At 50.7% G+C, this 22,134-nt stretch overlaps 1 protein-coding gene across 2 annotated transcripts in view; it reads left to right on the top strand.

The window, feature by feature from the left end:
• The window catches only part of VPS13D (vacuolar protein sorting 13 homolog D), a 2,979,414-nt gene that overhangs the window by 2,743,294 nt on the left and 213,986 nt on the right, over nucleotides 1-22,134 (top strand). For both annotated transcript variants that reach the window (XM_078642819.1, XM_078642818.1), the window contains one exon: nucleotides 1,429-1,561. In XM_078642819.1, coding sequence (XP_078498945.1) covers nucleotides 1,429-1,561 — 133 coding nt within the window. The remainder of the gene's footprint in view (nucleotides 1-1,428; nucleotides 1,562-22,134) is intronic.

Genomic DNA, 22,134 nt, shown 5'->3' with positions numbered 1-22,134 from the left:
CTGAGTCCGACCCTTTTTAATGTCTACGTCTCAACCCTAGCGCCAGTAATTACTTCCTACGCCGACGACACACAGATCGTGGTGTCACTGCGCCAGGGAGAGCTGGACAGCACAGCAGATCGGTTTAGATGTTGCATGCGGGAGGTGAGCAGCTGGATGGCAGGAAACCGCCTTTAATTCAACTCTGCAAAAACAGAGGTGCTACTGTTTGGGGCAAAAGACAATTTTTGGTCACCTCGTTGGTGGCCAGAGGAAATGGGGTCCCCACCTTCCCAGTGGCAAAGGTAACAAATGTGGGCGTCCTGATGGACGATTCTCTGTCCTTCAGGCCACAAATCAATGCACTGTCCTCTGCCACCCATTTCGTGCTTAAAACCATCCGGAAAGTCTTGCCTTTCCTTCCGGCGGAACATAAGAAGACAGTAGTGACCGGACTGGTGATGTCCCGATTAGACTACTGCAACGCCCTATTTCTGAATGCCCAGCAGGGACTTCTAGATACATTTCAAATCCTGCAGAATGCAGCAGCACGCTTGATCACAGGCACTCCTAAGTTTGCCTCAATCTCCAAGGACCTTGTAAAGCTACGCTGGCTGCCAGTGCGGAAAAGAATCTTGTTTAAGTCACTTTGTGTGACCTTCAAGGCGCTGCATGGCCTGGGCCCCCAATGCCTGACCCCTTTCTTCCAGTGGTATAAGCCAGCGTGAGCTCTACGATCAGCTGAGCAGGGGCTAGTTGTCGTCCCCAGAACAAGGAAAGCTCGCTGGGGAGGCAAAACTCTATCCCTAGGTGCCGCCAAGGCATGGAACGCGCTGCCGTCAAGTCTCAGACTGACCCCCGACTTGCTCAAGTTTAGGAAGGCCCTTAAAACGTGGCTTTTCACTTGCTAACTTCCCTGCCCTCCCACTAGTGATCAGCCAGCGCCAGGACACCTTTGGGTAACAGTGCGCTTTAAAAATGTCAAAAATAAATAAATAAATAAATTACAGATAAATCGTTACTGAAGGTAAGTAACTTGTGCGTCAGTGCGCATGGGTGGCGCCTAAGTAGTCTCCGTGTCGTCATCTCGGCGCTTACGACGCCAGGGACGGCCGCGGCACCGCACAACGCCACCCACTGACGCGCAGAGGTACTGCTAGCGAAAACTTTCCGGATCCAGTCTGATGCCTGGGGATATTCTAAGGTAAGGAATCTATAACTAACTAATGTATGTTACAGATATATCGTTACAGAAGTAGTAACTTTTGCGATAGGTTTCATAACAGACTATAATGTTTTGATTTATTTATGGCAGATTCTCCACTTTATAGTGTTATAAATGTGATCTTCTGATAATTCGTTATTTAATTCTATTCTAGCAGAGATTTTTTGTGTATCCTAAGCTGCAATTCTGTCTCTTTACTTGAACGCTGTTCTGTTCTTCTGCAGTTTGCTGGGACGCTTTCAGATGGTTTGGGAAAGACAATGGATAACAGGCATCAATCTGAAAGAGAATACATTCGATACCATGCCGCAACGAGTGGCGAGCACCTTGTTGCTGGAATTCATGGACTGGCTCATGGTATGGTACATCAAAACAAACACTAAGTTCATCTGACCATTTGATTGGGATAGTGAATCTCTTGAAAATAAGTTAATTAAAGACGGATAAGTGTGTCACACCAGAAAGAAGTAGGGGCACTAAAAGATAGCTGCTGGATGGCTACCACCTAAAGAGGCATTCTTAATTCTCTCAATATATGACTCTTATTTAAAAATGTTTCCATATACCTGGTAGTTGGCAAAAACGTATCTGAATCTGGGCCCTATTGGATACTTTCGACTCCACTGACTACGCGCTTCTGTAACTCATTGTCCACTGCTGCACTGGTTTGATGTAGTTCCCTTCCTTCATGGTTGCTAAGCACCACAGGCCATAATGGGGTTTGAGATAACCCTACTGCTGCTTTGTCTGAGATTGTCAGCCACCACATACCCTCTTCCTTTTGTCACAGCGCGGCAATGGGATTCACTGTATAATTGGGGAACACTTGTAAGGGGAAAGAGGAGCTGAGATTGATCTTGTTTCTGCAGTTTTTTTCTTTTATTAGTCTTTTATATGGGGTCCGCTTGCTTTCTCCTTTTAATTTACTGCTTTCCTCTTCTCCTGCATCTACCAGGCTTCAGTAAATTGCAGCCATGCATGGTCAGATATCTTTATGTGTATCACAGAAGCCATGCCAACAGTGATTAGGGCCATGTCAATATATTCTAAACTTCAATATTTGTGATCCCATTTTCAGGGATGGAGCTCCATTGTTGATGTCTTAACATCTTTGGAGCTGCTAATGAAACCATTTCACTTTTTGTTGACAGCATCAGTATATTCAGATTTCTTCTAATGGATTATTATTCTCTCTGCAGGACCTTTATCTTTGAAACTCCCCAGATACATCCTACATGGTGTCAAGATTTCAACTTGAGACATATCATAGTGGCATTGCACAACACCAAACAGGGATAAATAAAGTCACTTATAATGAAAATAGGTTCCCTTACCAGCATAAACAAAAAGCCTTTGGGATTTAATTGCTTAAGCAAGGGTAAGACATTTGTGTCCAAGTTCGACTCCAACAATTGTAGTAGATGATTTGTGTGTCCCATTAATTTTAGCCAATAATTGCAAGAAGATCTCTAAGATTAGACATAAGAATGAGATTAAGCCTGGGGTTCACACACCCAGTTTTGTCTCATATGGTAGGAGGCTACATGGAGTGGTAACTAGACTTATTCCTTTCTATAAATGAATCAGACCTCTCAAAGAAGTTCCTCTGAAGGGAAAGGTTACAAAAGGCACAATATAAAAAGGTCTAGACCCTCAGGTGAATACAGAAATAGACATCATCTTTCTTCAGAAAAGAAGTAAAAGAAGAGGACATATTGGTCAATGGAAGCCTTTACATGTGCCAATGTATCAACTGGCCCTGTTTGTGTCTGCATTCTTTTCTGAAGTGCAAATCAATCTGCCCTGATAAGCACCTTGCGTTACACCCCGCCAATTGAAGGGAGGTTGATGGAAGTCTGACATTGATCACAGACCACTCTATCCTGCCAATTTTGAAAAAGACTATACAGTTCCATGCATGAGTTTTCCATCAGCTTTCCAACCTATGTCTCTAAGGGCCACACTAAACCTTAGAGAAGAGTTTCTGGGAGATGCATCTCAGATGATTTAGAAGCATGTTAAACAGAAGGTTCCAAGAGAATAATGCAATATGCGGTTTCTACCCCAGATATTTTCTTATTTCATAGATCTGCAGGCACTTAACATTTCTCTGAAAATCTTTACAGCTTTAAAAGAAGGCAACGGAGCAGTGTCTCTGGGTATGCAAAATGAATGTTTCCATATTTGCTTTCCTACAGTCAAAAGGAAAAACCTTTGAGATGTAGTAGAGACCTGAGATTATCAGTGCAAGATGCTGCATTTAAGAATGTGTCCCTGGAAGGAGTGCATGATTCTTTGAATTTAGAAGTGTCCCAACTACGCAAAATGCAATTCTCTCTGAACCTCCACAAGTAGAAACAAGAATTTCATGTATCTGAAACAGACTATTAGTTATAGATTCCTTACCTTAGAATTACCCCCATGCAGAATAAAAGATAATTTTTCATTATTCCACATTCATCACTGTATTCCACCTAGTCCACCTTTTACTCCTCTTTTCATTTTACATCTTAATATTTAAATCCACACACAGGTTTCTGTGCCTTTTTCCACATTTCTTATGTTCCAACTGTGCCCCTCTGGACCTCTTGTAAGAACACGATAGATGCAGAGTTCATTTAAAAGGCAGTGTTTATTCTCTAAACCCAATGCATTTCGGGCAGCAGGCACCCTTCATCAGGGGTCACTGTAAACAACAATGAAACAACAACCAATTACTACTTCTGTTAATGATTTAACATTTGACTAGAAAAATCATCATAGGTTCATATGCGGTTAACCAAAAATTGAATCTGAAAGAAACGGGTTAGTGTTAGATTCCTTACCTTAGAATATCCCCAGGCATCAGACTTTATCCGGGAAGGTTTTGCGTAGCAGTCCCCCTGCACGTCGGTAGGTGGCGTCTGGGGCGCCGCGTCCGTCGTCGTCGCCGGGATGACATCGTCGGAGTACTTAGACGGCGCCCTAGCATGCTGACATCAGTTCTTCTTTTTTTCCGCGCAGGGATGCCCGGGTTCAAACCCTGTGACATTGTAACCGCTTGATGTCGGTTACCGACCCCCACAGTCTGTGCCTTTATTGTCTCGGGCCGACCACGATGACAAGTCGTGTTCCGACTGCCGGGCCTTGACCTCGAAGGCTAGGCGGGAGCGGCCCCTAAACGTCTCGAGCTCCAGCAGTCGACCCCGCGCCGCTCGATGTCCTGGGCCGCTCGATGTCCTGGGCCAGGAGGAGGTCGAGGGACCGGTCGCAGGGCCACAGTCATCATAGCTCGGCGAGTCAACACCACTCGTCGGGCTCCAAGTCCTCAGGTAAGTCGAGGCACAAGAAGTCGAAGAAGCGACATCGCTTTTCCGACTCCCCCTGACGCTCGCACGATACGGCCGGGGGTTCGGGCGACACCGGCTCCGCCGGAGCCGCAAGCACCACGTCCAGCTCCACACCTGCCGGTCCCTGGGCTGCATGCGACGCCGGAGGAGATCAGCACCTTCCTCACAGCCATGAGGTCGCGCTTCCCTCCGCCGGATCCCGCCGAGGCGCCTTCGGGCCCCGCAGATCTGTCTGGGAGCCCAAGCGGGCCGGCGGCTCCGGCCCCGGCAGGGGCTTCGGTCCCGGCGCCATCGACGACTCCGGTCCCGACGCCGCAGGGCCCCTCAGGATCCAGGTGACGCCGGTCGACCCTACGACCTCTCCTCTGGCGTCGTCACCAAGGGTGTCGCCCCCGACACTGTCCCCGGACGGCGTCGTCCCCGGTCTGGATACTGCGTCTCGCCGGCTTCGACGCCGACAGCTGAACCTTTCACCGACAATCCGGCTCCATCTTTTTACCCTATCAGGAGATGGAGGACGAGGAGGACTGGGAGGGGTCTGAGGACCCTCTGGCACTGCAGTGCCAGTTAAGCCAGGACTGGGCAGACAAGCTGGGGGAGGCCAGTGGTCTGGAAACTTCGCCCGACACTGGATTTGTCTCCCCTTCTACCGTGGCTACGGAGGAGGGGGCTGCTTACAGCGTGATGTTGACAAGGGTGGCCAAGGCCTTGGCTCTTGAGCTCCCTGTCGCGGCCGTGAGGACTAACCTCCTCACTGAGGTGCTCAAACCGCAGGCAAGCTCCTCGGAGCCTCTCTTGCCGTTTAACGAAGCCCTCACTGACGTTCTGCTGGGCACCTGGTCCAAGCCCTCTACAGGACTCTCTGTAGATCAGAACGTGGCCCGATGCCACCGCCCGGCTCCGGGCGACCCCAGCTTCCTGTCCGTTCACCCCACCCCTGAGAGCCTGGTGATCCAGGCCTCCACCTCCCGACCGCATTCCCGACCGCTCCCCCGGATCGGGAATCCAAAAGGTAAGATCAGTTTGGCAAGAAACTGTTCTCCTCCCTAAGTTTGGGGCTGCGGTCTGTCAACACCGCCTGCCTTTTGGACCGTTACACCCACTCTCTGTGGGATACGGTTGCGGAAGTGCTGCCGCAGTGCCCGGAGGCGGCCCGGGCAAAGCTTACCCAAGCCCTAGCAGAAGGGCGGGGTGCAGCACGCTACTCTACGTTGTGGACTAGATACCACAGACTCGCTGGGTAGGGCGATTGCAACGACGTTGGCGGTTCGCCGCCAACTTTTCTAGGGATGTCCAGGTAACACTCATGGACATGCCCTTTGATGGTAGTCACCTCTTTGGCGAAAAGGCGGACAGTGCAATGGAGCGTTTCAAGGACTCCAGGGCTACGGCCAAGTCTGTGGGCCTCGGCCAACGCCAGCAAACTTCAGCTTTTCGCTCCTTTAGTGGCCAAGGGAGGGGCGCCCCCTCACGTCCAGCTAGCCACGGGCCGCAGAACTAACCTCAACGCGGTCGCGGACGTGGTTACCGCCGTGGCGGTGCCGGGGGACAACGGCGAGGTCAATCCACACCGCTCCCGCAGCATCTGCCTCAAAGCCGCCCTAGTCCAAGCTTTCAGGCCCATTCGACCCCAGTGCGGGGCAGGGTTCGCCATCACCTCCCCCACTGACGTACCATCACATCGGACAGGTGAGTGCTGCAAATCGTCCGAAGGGGCTACTCCCTCCACTTAGAGGCGACCCCTCCAACCATGCCACCACAGTACCACCGCATGTCGGGGGATTACTTGCAACTTCTGCAGGAGGAAGATGCGGCTCTCTTGGCCAAAGGGGCCGTCGAGCACGTTCCTGGGCCAGAAGTAGGACGTGGTTGCTATTCCCACTACTTTCTGGTACCCAAGATGGGCAAAGAAGGCCTACGCCCTATCTTGGACCTCCGGAGCATCAACTGCTTCCTCCTGAAGGAGAAGTTCAAGATACTGACTTTTGCTCAGGTCCTGGCTGTGAGAAGTTGGCCTGGTATATGATGTTCACTATTCTAGTGATCACCTTGCACCAGTCCAAACAACCCTTTTGGTGGTGATTGTAAGGTCAACCTTATAGACCTGCTATCCTAGTGGTAGCATGGACAGAGCAGTCTTAGTCTAAAAGACTCTTGAGGGCGTGTAAAGCCAGCTGTTTTACCATATGTAACCCCTTGAATACCAAATAAAAGGACACCACACAGGATATATATAAAATATATATATGTATTTATTCTAAACACACTCCTCTGAACTCTTTATGAGATCAGAGGCCAAAGCACATAACAAGACACTTATTATTATACGTTCAGTTGCACAATTTACTGTTAGGCCCTAGGGGCGAAGCAAACCATATACAAAGAAAGTGGTATAATTACCACGTCACGAGAAAAGGAAAGGCCTGGGGCCTAGGGAATCGCTGGGGCTACACTGTCTTAACAATAGTTTAGAAGTAGGAGGCCCACAGGCGGCGCATGCAGTGTCTTTACACACACGCGGGATTCAATGCAAAGTCAATGGGAACTTAGAAGTTAGATTTAGAAGGATTAGCTAGGAGGAAACAACTAAAGACTTAGACACTTGGATAGTCAATAGCCTTGGGAGCACCGAAGTACTCGCGTTACCTCACCCATGGACGGCGGGTGCATAGGTGTGAAGATGTGTCGGATTTCGTCGTTGAATCCTATGGAGACCTGAAGTAAGAGGCTGCAGGCGACCAGGAGGAAGATGTCCGGGTGGATCCAAGGGTGGATCGAGGATGAAGAGGACCTGAAAGCAGAGGGGACAGAGTCTGTGTCACTAGCCAGTGACCGGGTGGAACCAGGAAGGAACCAGACGACGTCGAGGAGCAATCAGGTGCTGTCTTGAAGCTTGTCTTGGCAGCCACGTGGACCAGGAGACGACGACCAGGTGCTGGAGACGGACAGTCCCACGAAGGATCTCGCAGATGGAGGGGTCGATTTCCGGATTGGAGTCAACAAGCCTTGGCAAAGGCAACCCACGCAGGATACAACAAAGGCTTCTGGCGCAGAACAGCATGGTCTGAGGTGCTTCACCTTTGCAGGGAAACAAGGGCCAGTCTGGCGCAACCAGACCAGCGATGTGGTTCAAAAGGATTGTCGTCACAGAGGCAACTAGCCAACGGGCCAGCAACCGGACAACGCGTCGAGCAGAACAAAAGCAGAAGGGCCCCACGCAGAACTCGTGGAGTGTGGGGGGCTGATCTTCGTCGCAGATGGAGCTCGGGATCGGGGTTTCTCAATCCCCAGTGCACAGCTTCGAGGGTACCTCAGGAGCTGCACAGGTAGCAAGTTGCAAGCTTTCCAAGATGTCCGGTCCCATGTGTCTCGCCGCCTCCACGGATCCCAGCTATGCTGCAGTCGTGAAGAGAGGGTTAGAGAGGTCTGGAAGTGTGGATCTTGTCAGGCACTGTGCTCGGGTTCCGGCGGGAACGTCGACAAAGCAACCGGTTGATTTGCTGGATGGTGCCTGGTTGCCCAGGGTGGTCACTCCTTGGCCACAAGGGAGATTCTTCAGTCTTCAGCTTCAGCAGAACGTCGAAGGTCCAGAGTTTCGTTTCAAGTTTCGGTTCAGGATTAATCTAAAGTCTCCAGACTCAGCTCCTACCTTTATACAACTATAAGGGGCTGGATTACTTACGAGGTCCCTCCTATGATTGGGACCAGGAAGGGGGGTGGTTACACCCCCTCTCCTTTGTCCAGTTTCGCGCCAGAGCTGGGGCTGGAGTACCCCAGCAACCGATTTGAACTGGGGTATGCATGGAGCACCTAGTGTGCTCCAGGCAGTGTCTCATTCTATTCAGCCCTCCCTGTCCCAATACACAGAGTCCTGTCTGGGATGGTGCTCGCACCTCCCCAGGCAGGAAACCTATTGTCCAAACCTCCGTGACTGGAAGGACTCCCAGCAGCAGGAGGTCAGACTTGTGTCGGTGGCAGCAGCGTCCATTTTGTGACGCTGGGGCTCTGGTTAACTTTAACCGGGATAGTCAGCAACAACATATCTTCTCCCTCTAGAATGGTGGAATGCCACCCCACATGGACAGAATTGGCGAGGGGTTAGTATTCCAAAGCGGTTGACACCTTACACGACATGTTTGGATAAAGCCAAACCAAAGTTAGCATTAACCGCGAGGATTATAATGCACTTAATGGTATATGGTATGGCGATATCATAGAACAGCTATAAGGACATGGTTCCGAAAGCTGCAGACAGGCTCAGCTCATTCTAGAGCGCCATCTCACACATAACCAAGCACTCTGCCTCCAGGATTGTTAAGGCCTGCCATAGGAGTGACTCACAGGTTATTATGTGTCTATATATAAGTAGGTATAGGAATACTACACCTAAGCAAGTGGTGATTACACGACCTTGCCCCAGCTGAGTGATCAGCCAGTTGTGTCTATTTGAGTGGCCAGCCAGGGGTGGCATAATACATGTTGCAGCCCCTGGTAGGCCTTGGTCACACCTATGCCCTGGGTACCTATGGTACACTTGTACAGGGGCGGATAAGGTGAACCAATTCCCAATTGTGGATGTACTTGGAGTACATGGTGTAAATTTAGAGAGAGTGCATCTGGGCTGTGGGTCTGATTAGCAGGCCCACAGCCACAACTAAGTCGAAAACCAGAGAAGCAAAAAGTGGGGGTGACCATAGGAAGCAGACCCTACTCTCCTACAATGACCAACTCTTTGTTGATTACGTGGGCGTTAAGAAGGGACGGGCGGTGCACAAATGAACCATTTCCCGATGGGTCGTCTTGTGCATCAAGGCTTGTTACTCTTTGGCTCAAAAGGAGCCTCCCGTGGGGCTTCGTGCCAATTCCACACGGGCCACGGCGGCTATTACTGCCCTGGGCCGGGGAGTCCCCTTGCAGGACATCTGTGAGGCAGCTACGTGGGCCTCGCTGCACACGTTCGCAAGACACTACTGCCTGGACAGCCAAGTCCGGAGAGATGGCTTTTTCGGCGGTTCCATTCTCCAGGACTTTCTCGTGTGGTCATTGGTTCGCAGACCCACCACCGGGGTTGGTATTGCTGGGGTATCTATTCTAAGGTAAGGAATCTAATACTAACCTGTTTCTTTCAGATGCACAAGTTACTTACCTTCGGTAACGATATATCTGTAAGAAACAGTAGTTAGTATTCGATTCCTTACCGCCCCACCCATCCTCCCCGTTATGCGAACCGATATCTAGGGTTAAGGTCATCCCTTTCAGGGCCCTAGTTTTTATGGCACCAGTGTTAGTTTTTATCATGGCTCTGCGTTTTCTGGCGTGGAAAAGCTGTGTATAAGAACTGAAGTCAGCGTGCGAGGGCGGCGTCTAAGTACTCCGGCGACGTCATCCCGGCGCCGACGACGGACGCTGAGCCGCAGACTACGCCTACCGACGCGCAAGGGTACTGCTACGCAAACATTTCCGGATTCAGTCTGACGCCTGGGGGTATTCTAAGGTAAGGAATCTAATACTAACTACTGTTTCTTACAGATATATCGTTACCGAAGGTAAGTAACTTGTGCGTTTCAGCAGTAGTCTTGGATCTTAGGGCAACTGACACTGAGGCTATTGGGTCTGATTACCTCCTGCCTCTTGCTGGGGAAACAGGCCAGGTTAAAGTAGATAATAGCTTAATCTCTTTTGTGGTAGTGTGGTCAACAGGCAGGCTTATCAGAGGGCTGTGTTAAGCATTTGTTGTACACAATCAAGCAAGAAACGATTGCGCACACTCAAAGACTGAATCCAAGACCAATTGTTTGTACAAAAATATAACTTTTTCTGATGGATACATCTGCCTGTGGATTCCTCACCCTTTGAATTTTCCCTGGGCCAGCATTTCACAGAAACTTTTTTATAGCGCTCCCATGTCGACGAGGGCGTCACAATAGCACGGCTCCGCTCGCGACTCTGTGTGACTTCACCGGAGCCATAAGAAGACCAAGTTGGCGTGCTGACATCAGTTCCCTTTTTTCTGCACGGTTAACATTTTTTTGGGGACTCTCCATTTCCTTTGGATATTACTTTGTTACAGTTACCTGTTTCTGTGTAGCTGTGCTATGGCTGCACAAAAGAAGTCAGGGTTCAAGCCCTATAGGGAGTATGGGGGTCATATGTCCCAACGGACCCCCAAGAAGATTGCCTTTGGTGTCTGTCGTCGGATCATGACATTGAAGGATATTGATCTTGTCGGAGGATGAATCCGAAGGCACTTGAAGAGCGACAGGTGAAGCTATTCATGGTCCGGGCGAGAAAGGACAAAAGAGGCTGTAAAAGATCCAAGTCGAAGTCGACGACCCCGCACAGTCATCGAAGAAGCACAAAAAGAAACGTTGTCAAGTATCCCGACGTTGGTCTTTAAAAGGCAAGTCTTCGAGGCTGACTTCTCCTGTTCAGCGGCATCACGGTAAAGACGATATCTCACCTTCTCCTTCTCCGCAGGCTACTCCGGTCCATTCTTCAGTGCCAAGGGATTCGCCGGTGCCCAGGGAGTCGTCTCCTGCTCCTCCGGCTTCACCTGCTCTGGTGTCCCCGACGCCACAGCCCGCCACACGGCCTCTGTTGGATCCAGACCAGGCAGTTCCAGGTCCTTGTCCACCTTTTCCGGGTCCAGATGCAGATCCAACGTTTTTTCTAAATACGATGTTTGGCATGTTTGGCATGTTTGCCAAAGCGGTTAACCCATCCGGTGCACCGGCTGGCCCGTGGGTCCACTTGCTTTCAATTTGGGCGTCCCCCAGCAATATGCCCAAGCAATTTTTGTGCCCTTTATGCCCATGGCACCTTCATGACATCTCCCGGCACAGAGATACTCAATGCCGGTTTCACAATCTCCGACACTGTCTGGTTTTGGGCCGATGCCTTCCTGGCTTCGAGCGGTGGCGCTGACCGCCACTGAGAAACCGCCTGGCGGCGCTGACGCCGATCCGGAAGATGCATTCCAGGAGAGAGGCCCCAAGGCTGCTGGAAGAAGAGTAGTACCAGGGACAGCAGGATCAAGCAGAAGAAGGGGAAATTCTTGACTCTGTACTTTGTACTTGACTATGAAGGCCTTCAGGAGGCTAGTGGCTTGGACACTTCCTTTGAGTGGGAGCTTTCTTCCCCAAAGACAATGCCTTTTCGGGATGTGGCTCCTTATCATGCTGTGATCAGAAAGGCAGCTGACCTGTTGGATCTGCAATTGCCTACAGCTGAGGTTAGATCTAATATCTTGACTGTAGTCTTCTTCAGTTGTTGAGCCTTTACTACCATTCAATGAGGCTTTAACCGATCCAATTCTGGAAGTGTGGCAGAAGCCTATGTCTGCTCCGGCACTATCGAGAACATTGACAAGGTACTATAAGCCCTCTCTGTGGGATTCAGCTTTTCTAACATCATACCCTTCACCAGAGAGCTTGTTGGTTTATGCTTCATGTTCTTCAAAACAGTCGGCAGGATCCTTCCCCACCACCCCGGGGGATTGGGACATAACAAAGCTTGAACAATCAGCCAAAAAGGTTTTCTCCTTGGCAAGTATCGCCTTAAAATCAACAAACGCTGCATGCTTTAGGGAAGGTATATCCATGCTTTGATGGACTCGGCCAAAGAGGTGGCTTCTAAACTGCCTAATGACATACAAGGTCATTTTTTGGAGGTGTTGGCTGATACACAAGCGGTAGCCTTTCAGGCATTCAGTCGCCAGAGGGATGGGCTCCTCAGTGGCTACCAGGAGACATGCCTGGTTTGAGATCTTCTGGATTTTCTCCGGATGTGCAAGCAACTCTGCTTGATCTTCCTTTTGATGGATCCAGTCTCTTTGGGACAAAGGCAGATTCTGCTCTACAACGCTTCAAGGATAGCAGGGTTACTGCGAGATCCTTAGTCCTGCAGTCCTAGCCTAGGGGCTATGGATACAGTTGATTTTGTGGGTTTGGAAAGGCGACTTCCTTTCGAGGACATCAGCAGCAACAGCAGCAGCAGAACCCACTGTACAAGTCTTATAGAGGCAAGGGAAGAGGACGTCTGCGGGGGGCCCCTCGGCAATAGTCCTCTTCCTCCTCTTCCACCTCTCCTGATCCCCCCACAGGTTCTACAGGGAAGCAGCTCTAGACCCCCCCATCTTGGAGCATGTTGGTCCCGTGTGAGGGCTTGTGTTGCATTTTCTAAAAAATTGGAAATCAGTTACATCAGATCTTTGGGTTTTAAATATTGTAGAAAATGGGTACGCCCTTCCTTTCCAGGAGTTTTCCCCTCCTTATCCTCCTCGCCAGGGCTGGTGTTCGGAGGACCATCTGTTGCTCCTGCAACAGGAGGTTGTAACCTTGCTTCAGAAAGGTGCAATAGAGATGGTTACAGAACAGGAAAGGGGTCGGGGTGCTACTCGATATATTTCTTGTCCCAAAAAGGACAGTCGGTGTAGGCTGGTCCTAGACCTCAGGGTTTTGAATGTTTACTTCAAACAGGAGAAATTCAAGATGTTGACCCTAGCTCAGGTCAATAGATTTGAAGAATGCGTATTTGCATATTCCCATCCTGAAGTTGCATCGGTCTATCTCCGTTAAACAGTGGGATCCCAACACTACCAATTTGCGGTTCTTCTGTTCGGGCTTACTTCCACACCGTGCGTCTTCACAAAGGTGAGGGTGGTGGTTGCAGCTCATCTCAGAAGGCCGGGGATCCCGGTATTCCCATATCTGGGTGACTGGCTGCTCAAGGCGAAGTCTCCAGAGATGGTGCTGCATCATCTTCAGTTAACGTCTCAACTGTTGTTCGACATGGGTTTTTTGCTAAATGGCGCTGCCCCTGCGCGCTGACGTCAGTTCTTTCATTTTCCACACCAGCCTAGCGCAGATCCGGAGAGAGCTACCCTTCAGTCACTTTTTGACTAAACTTTTTAGACGTTTTGTCAACTTTTATTTCCAATCTTGAACTCCTGGTGCACGAGTGATGTCCCAACGCCGGACTGGGTTCAAGCCTTGCAATGCCTGTCACAGGCTGATGTCTGTGCCTTTGGTGTCTGGAGCGCGACTACTACCCAAAGTTGTGCTCCGACTGCTGGGCCATGAATCCAAATTCTTTTCGGGAGCAGTCCCACAAGCTCTTGGAGGACCAGCAGTCCGCGTCGCTCCTGATCTCGTTCGAGAGGAAGATCTCTAGGCCGCTCGCAGAGGCCCCATACTCCATCACACTCAAAGTCTTCGGGTAAGTTCAAGAAGAAGGCAAAGAAGCACCAGCGCACTTCACCTTCTCCCCATCGGTCAGCTGACACGACGTGGGACCCGGAGTGTTGTCACTCCAAGGCTCCGTCTCCAGTGCCTCCTTGAGGGACGACTCGGCGCCTCCCCCCATTTCTGAGAGCTGGAGCGCACCCTGCCCAACTTCGTACATTTTACGAAGTCCTCCATCGCATCTTTGGGCAACTCGACTCCGTCGGCGCACCTTCGGGCCCCACAGAGCCGGTCGGGGGTCCTGGGCCTTCGATGCCGGAGGCTCTGGCCCCAGCGCTGGAGGGCCCCGCGGATCCAAGCCTGGCCCCGGCTGTGCCCCCGGCAGATGCCGTCTTCATCCTCACTTCTGAGATGGACCCGGAGCCAGATCGACGTCGGATCTGACGCCGGAGGGTACTTTTGTTCCCCTGTTCATTCCTTGTGTTCACTATTGCCCAGAAGGTAGTGATGAAGATTGGGATGGGTCGTTGGACCCTTCAGCAGGCCAACTGGAAGAGCCTGACTGGAGAGAGGACCTGAGTGATGCCAGTGGTCTGGACACTTCCCCAGAACTTGGTATGCTTTCTTCCCCTACCATGGCTACTGAGGAGGGAGCGTCCTACGCTGTGGTGGTGAGAAGGACGGCCGAGGTCTTGTGCCTTGAACTCCCTTCAGTGGTGGTCATGAGTAACCGTCTGACAGAGTTGCTTCAACCTGCAGCATCCACTTCCGAACCCTGGTGCCCTTCAATGAAACCCTCACTGACGTCCTTCTGGGCATCTGGTCCAAGCCCAGCACAGAGGCTCCTGTGGAAAGGACGAACGCCCACCCTCTTCGCCTGGCAAGGGTGACCCAGTTTTCCTCACCCAACACCCTTACCCTGAGAGCTTGGTGGTCCAAGTCTCTTCGTCCAAGGGTGCATTCCCTTCTGCTCACCCAGATAGGGAATCCAAGAAGCTGGATCACCTTGGGAAACCCACGTTCTCTCCCTGGATGTGGTGGATGGGAGAGATGCAACCAAATTCACAATAAGATGTGGACTGGATACCACTGAATCACTAGGCAGAACAATTGCCAAGTCGGAAGCCCTTCGGCTCTACGCCTGGTTAAGGACATCAGGCTTTTCGGGGGATTTCCTGTCTTCCATGATGGACATGCCTTTTGATGGCTGTCGCCTCTTTGACGACAAAGCAGACTTGGAGCTAGAGCACTTTAAAGATTCTCAGACTATGGCCAGATCTTTGAGCCTTGCTGCACCTTCTCATCCACTCCAGTCTGCTTTTCGTCCCTTTCGTGGCTACGAAGGGGCGCCCGGCAACAGCCTCCAAGCCTTCCTAGTCCAACCTTTCAGGGTAATCAACAACCAGTAGACGGTAGGATTCACCATCACCTCCCCCACTGGCAATCAATCACGTCAGACAGGTGGCTTTTAAAAAATAGTCAGTAGGGGATACTCCATCCCTTTCGAGACTACCACTCCCTCCATGCCACCGTCTTTCGATTGCATGTCGGAGGCTGTATCTCTACCAGATACATGGTTACCGAAGGTAAGTAACTTGTTCACCTGATCGAGATATCTAGCCGCAGATTCCTTAACTTAGAAGAGATACCAAAGCTTTCGCAACTGGACCCCACCAAAGAGAACTGATCCGTCAATCAAGATTGACTAAAACAGGTGGAGACAGCAAGTGTAAGCGTGGCTGACAATAGACCCCAAAGCTCTGACAAGGAGCATGAACAAGGAAAGGCAATTGCACCACATTCCGACAGAGGACAGTACAAGACTTTCACCGCCCAGGAAGGGACGAAGGTAAATCACAGAAACCAGAAAGGCCAGTGCACAATGGAAGAATATCCATAAGCTTCTGGAAGAAGAATTAGAAGCAGGACTGTGCACGGGATCCCACAGACCTGCAAAAAATAAAAGTCCCAGGGAAAGGACAAAACAGTATGACAGAGTCAGATCGTACAAAGGAGCATGCATAACAGTGGATGGCACGAGTGACAAGTATAGCGACAAATATCACCAGATATACAAACCATGACTACAAGGAGATACATGTATGTGGATAATAGGGATACACATATGCAGACAGTGTGGACCGTGGGAGCCACACCACACACATGCAAAAGCCCATTGAATGGAGCATGTGGAGCACACATGCGGCAGCAGAAAGACACAGAACGTTCACCAGGTAGTCATAGTGACCAGCCATACACATAAGTACATTGGTCAAAGGATACCGCAGAAGCCGGACACAAACCTAGGGCAGGCTCTCAAAGAAAGAGAGAAGGAGTGAGAGAGGGAGAGACAGAATCTGGGGTTAAGAACCCCAAGACACTGCAACAAGGAAAAACCTTGTATGTATTCGCTCTCGCAGTTAGTATCCATAAATTATATGTATACATATACATATATACATAGATATGCACATACACATATACGTACATGTGTGGGTGTGTGTGTAACACCAATACCCACTAAAAAATTCGTCTGACACATGCTCAGAGGCTTTAGTTGAAATGTATTACTCTCCAGGCTAAGGTCACAAAGTCCTGTAAACTACGGTGAAACGCTGGGCAGACACGTTAGAGCCTGACGGCTTTCCTCAGTGCCCGCTTCCCTTGTGCTGTCAAATTAATTAGGGGCTTGTTTTAAAGACTCAGGAATTGGTAGCTCATTGGAACAAACACTCTGGCCTGCCCTCCACAACTTCCTGCCTTGTCAGTCCTGCTTAGATCCATGCCGGCTCTTCCATGCTCCCCGTTTGTGAATGCTGGTACAGTGAACAGCTTCTCCATTCACCATGTGGTGTCCCAACCTCTGCCGGCCACAGAAAGCACTTCTCTCCCGGCGATCTGAGCAAGGAGTAAGGATGACAGTATCAATTCGAGCCTCCTCAAACAGCAAACAGCTGCTTACTTTTTCCCCATGCGGCCACGGACTCCGGTGAGTATCTTGGACCTCCGGGGGAGGGGGGCGTCGCGCTGTGTCCTTCCACACTATACCAAACTGCACAGGCGTTGCGCGAAGCTCCAGATCAAAAGGGCGTGCCGGTCCAGCGGTGCCTGTAACCGCTCACACATAAACACCAATATCCACAAAAAAATGGGTCCGACACATGCTCAGAGGCTTTAGTTGAAATGTATTACTCTCCAGGCTAAGGTCACAAAGTCCTGTAATATATATATATATATATATCCCAGTCATCCATCCAACTCCAAGGAGAAAATGGCACGTACTCATGATCGGCATGTATAAGGCTAGTTTATTATATTCAGGTATTCAGGTACTCCCTCCCCTTTAAGGGTTGGGGTAAACAAAATTGTACTTCAGCCCTTACTGGGCTTGTCAAAGTCAAAAAGAAACTTTATTTCGATTGATTTTACAATCATAAAAGTACATTATAGAAAATATTTGCAACAATTTTATAAAAATTTTCATAAGTACAATATTGACTAGTACATAAGGAAAAGATTAAATTAATCTTTAAAAAGAATCGTCTATACAATAATGCCATAATTGGCAGTTGGATATAAATTATATACATAGAAATTATGCACATAAAATTTACAATGCGGAAACCGCTAATTGAGATCGAATTTTCAGACATGCCTTTAAAAAGCAAGCTATACATTTTGCGACAAATTGGGTGTCTAAAAACTGTAGTGCCAAAAGAGCAGGTCTGCATCTTCTCAATCCTGTTTGTCGGAGGAGTGGGACCAGCCAGCATTTACGCGGGGTCTCGTAGAAACTACAGAATAAAATTACGTGCAATGTAGACTGAGGAGTACAGTCATCACAGGGACATCTAATTAATTCACGTTGCCAATCTAAGGGCTCAGGAAACGAGACAAGACGATAAAAAGAATCAAAACGAAATCTTGTTAAAACATATCTGTCATAATTTGACAAATAAAAAGACAGATAAGGTTGTATGCCAGAGAAGGATTGAATCGCCATTAATTGGGTATTTGATTGTTTACCAATTTCTGAGCACATGCGAAGGTCTCTTAAATGGGTGACACATAGATTCTTCAAGGTCTTTCTGGGTATGTCCATTAGTGAGGGAGGATTGGTGAATAAAGCTAGACAGTTCAAATCATTCAGAAAATTAAAAACATAAAATAACCATGGAATCTTTTTCCAGTGGGTTAATGACAGACAGTCGGTTATTAGCGACCGGGAAAGCTGACATTGCTCTTTGGTCCATATACGGTGCCAAAGGAGGATCGGTTGGTATCTAATGGTGTCGGATAGATAATCCAAACCGAGCTGGATATGACTGCCGTAATTAGGAGCACTTCGAGGGAGAGCTAATACATATTTCAAGAAGTCGTTTTCGGTTACTTGGAGCTCTCCAGCAGGAGCATAGCCCCATACGCCCGCTCCATAAGTAGCCACACTTAAACATTTGGCTTGGTAGATTTTAAGTATCTCAGCAGGAGCGGGCTTGCCCAACTTCCTGGAAAAAGAAGTCAACGCTGCTGTTGTGCGCTGAAACTGCATTTTTTTACTGGTGATGGCAGGTTTCCAGGAGATCTGATCATCGATAAGGATCCCCAAATAAGGGTATTTCCTGGCGTTTTCTAATCTAGTATTGTCAATATAGAGAGGTTTGCATTTCTGAGCTTTCTTGCCAATATGCATAACGAAAGTCTTGGATTTATTTACTTTTAAGCCAAGAGAAAGCATATATTGACAATACTTGTCCAGTTGGAATTGGAGCTGATTTGGTGTTCTCGCTAGAATGACGGAATCGTCAGCATATAATAGTGCTGGGATTGGTCGGGTGTTAATGCAGGGGAGATCCTTGTTGTCTACCAGCATAGCTTGCTCCAGTCCATTTGTGTAGATGTTAAATAAGAATTGAGCAAGGACGCACCCCTGTCTGACGCCTTTTGCAATGCTGAATGAGTCCGATAGCTCTCCATTAATGCCATACCTCACACATGCTTTGGCATCCTGTGTAGAGCTCTCGATCTACTCCCAGGTTGCTCAAAATCTCCCATAACTTGGAATGGATTACGCAGTCAAATGCGGAACTTAGGTCCTGGGCTTGTCTTTGAAGGTGGCGTCTTCACCCTGTACCTCTCTACTGTACCTTGCCTTGTGGCCTCGTTTTCTGGGCACTTTCACAACAGGAGTTTTTACGCATTCGCTGCTGCTTTTCGCACAGGTGTTTTCAACACTTCTGCTTGGATTCCAGCTGTACCACTCTCAAGGGGAGTGTTCTCTTTAGGATACTCGCTTCTTGAATCTTTAGACCATTCGGTTGGTCCTGACTGTCTCCTACTGTCGTGCCTAGCTCTGTCTCCTCCTCTTTCTAGCGGGGGACCGTTAAGCTCCTCCCGGGTGAGGGGCTGATTTAGCTTACAAGTCTGGACATTGTTCTGTCCACTTCTGCTTCCTCATGAATGTTGGTACTTTTCACGTCCTCTGTGTTACGCTTAATTTCTGGGCATATTTATTTGCCTCTATATCTGCTCTGTGCTGTTAGACAGCAAAATGGTGCTGTTAAAGTTCCTTCATGCGGTGTCCGTGGTCCTTGACCCGGTCTGCCCGTACTACGAGCTCTTATGTGGGCATCCAGCTTGCCTGGTGCCCCTTTTTGTCAGTTGCCTTTTTGCTATTGTGTCTCTCGCATCTAGGCTGCTCACACTACCCTACAGGAAGGTTTTTGCTACACTTCGTGTGGTTCTAGCGTCCACACTGTTTGCTTATGTATCTTCCAGTCTTCCACCTGCCTATCATTCTTACTGTAGTCCTGTTTTGGGTGCTTCTGTTGGTTGCCGTCAGCCCTTTCACATGTCTTGTGACAGACCGACTATGTACTGGCGTGTATTCTGTTTCTAGTACTACCGGCACTTTATGGCCATGGATTGGCATCCTGTCAGTGCGGTCCCACGTATTTTGACTGGTGCAGGTTTCCACAGTGCTTTTTTCCACTGTTGTGCATACTGGACCGGTATGCGCTGACTGTCATACCAGTTGCCTTCTCTCTGGTTTTTACTTACGGTCGGCACGCCCGATCCTGCGGATCCATCAGACCCTAGGTTCAGTTCCACTTCTTTGGAAAGTCACGAACTTTCCTTTTTACACCGACATATCTAGTATATGTTTTCTTTCTCTCACCCGGTATGCATACGGGGGTTTTCATGCTGTTCTTGGACGGCTTGTGGTGCCTTTGCCTCCCACTGTTTTGCTCTTTTCTGAGCTTCATGGTCTGGTGTGGCTGCTCTGGCTTGCGCCCCCCACCGTGTTTCGTCACCTTGTTGACGGCTACATTCCCTCGGGAACTTGGTGGGGTTCAGTTGCAGACCCACCTTCTCCATGGGTATGGCTTTGGTATCTATTCTAAGTTAAGGAATCTGCGTCTAGACGTCTCTATCAGAGAGACATAGTCTAGCCGCAGATTCTTTAATGCCCGCCCGTCCTCCCCGTTCTGTGAGGACCTTTTCAGGTTGGGCTTTCTACACTTGCCTCCCTCTGGGCGGCTTGACCCTTCTGCAGGGGGACGTTTTCACTTCACTCCGACACAGAATGCTTCATTCTGTTTTCATTGCTCTACTCCGCCCATTCTCATGATTGGGCGGTATGCTCATGTATCTGAAAGAAACAGGTTAGTATTAGATTCCTTACCTTAGAATATCCCCAGGCGTCAGTCTGGATCCGGAAACTTTTGCGTAGCAGTACCCCTGCGCGTCGGTAGGCGTCGTCTGCAGGCGTCCCCTGCGGCTCCGCGTCGTCGGCGTCGTGCGCCGTGATGACGTCGCTGGAGTATATAGACGCCGCCTCCGCGCGCTGACGTCAGTTCTTCTTTTTTCCGCGCCAGTTAGCGCAGATCCGAAGAGCAGTACTCCGGTCTTTTGACCAAGTGTTTGTTAACTTTAAATCTTTCTACGGTGCCGGTAGGATGCCTGGGTTTAAGAGTTGCGACGAGTGCGACCGCATGATGTCGGTCACCGACCACCATCGACTCTGCCTCCGGTGTCTGGGCGCGGACCACGACGTGGAGTCCTGCGTCGACTGTCGGGCCTTGACTGGTAAAGCTAGGCGGGAGCGGTCCCGCAAGCTTCTCGAGCTCCGAGTGTCGGCCCCGCGTCGAGAGCGGTCCCGGTCCGGTCGGAGGTTGAGGGAGCGGTCGAGGGAACGATCGCGGAGCCGCCATGAGCGCTCCGGGAGTCGCCACCATTCCTCCGGTTCGTCAGGTAAGCATCACAAGAGGTCGGGGCGTCGTCATCGCACCCCCGACTCCCCCCGACGCCCGCGTGATGCGGCCGGGGGCTCGGGTGGCCCCACCCCCGCGGCCCCGCGTGGGTCGTCGGCGCCGTCTACCCCATACCCGTCGGTCCCTGGGGAAGGCGCGTCGCGCGAGGAGATTGAGGAGTTCCTCACGGCTATGAGGGCGAGGTCTCCTCCGGCGGGGCCTACGGCGCCTGCGGGCCCGTCGGTCCCGTCTGGGGGCCCGAGCGGTTCGGGTGCTCCTGCCTCGACGCCGCCGGTGGCTCCGGCCCCGGCGCCGCTGGGCCCCTCAGGTTCGTCGCCGGCTGGTCTACCGGCCTCTCCGGCGTCGGTTCCTTTGGGCCAACCCGTGGTACCGCCTCCGCGCGGCGCAGTGACTCCGCCGTCGGTTCCGGCCGGCGTCGGGTCCCCGGCGCCGGCGCCTCGCGGCGCCACCCCCATTCCCCCTCTGACTCCTGACGCGGAGTCGGACCGGCGTCGTCCGACGCCGGATCCGGCGCCGATGGGGCCCATTGACCCCGAAGTCTATATCGTCGACCCAGACTACGGCGATGAGGACGCGTATGGAGAGGGTTGGGAGGGGTCTGAGGACCCTTTATCCCGTGCCTGCCAGTATGATGTGGACTGGGTAGGTGACTTGGGTGATGCCAGTGGTCTGGACGAGTCGCCCAACACTGGGTTTGTCTCGCCGACCCCTGTGGCGTCTGAGGCGGGGGCTGCCTATTCGGTGGTCCTGCTGAGGGCTGCCAAGACCTTGGGCCTTGAGCTCCCCGTCGCTAAGGTCAAACCAAACATTCTGACCGAAGTGTTTAAACCGCAGTCATGCCCTCAGGAGCCTCTGCTGCCGTTTAATGAGGCTCTGACGGATGTCCTTTTGGGCACCTGGTCTAGGCCCGCTTCCGGTGCACCGGTTGACCGGAACGTTGCCAGGCGTCACCGTCCGTGTTCGGACGACCCTGCCTTCCTCTCCACCCATCCCTCCCCGGAGAGTCTGGTGATCCAGGCCTCCACTTCGCAGTCCGCATTTCCATCGGCCCCGCCCGATCGGGAATCAAAGCGGTATGACCAATTTGGGAAAAAGGTATTTTCCTCTTTGAGCGCTGGACTGCGGTCTTGTAATACCGCATGCCTCTT

Source organism: Lissotriton helveticus, chromosome 5_1 (genome assembly GCF_964261635.1).
Source record: "Lissotriton helveticus chromosome 5_1, aLisHel1.1, whole genome shotgun sequence".
Lineage (NCBI taxonomy): Eukaryota > Metazoa > Chordata > Amphibia > Caudata > Salamandridae > Lissotriton > Lissotriton helveticus.
Note: the sequence above shows the minus strand (reverse complement) of the source record. Positions and strands in the feature narration are given on the sequence as shown.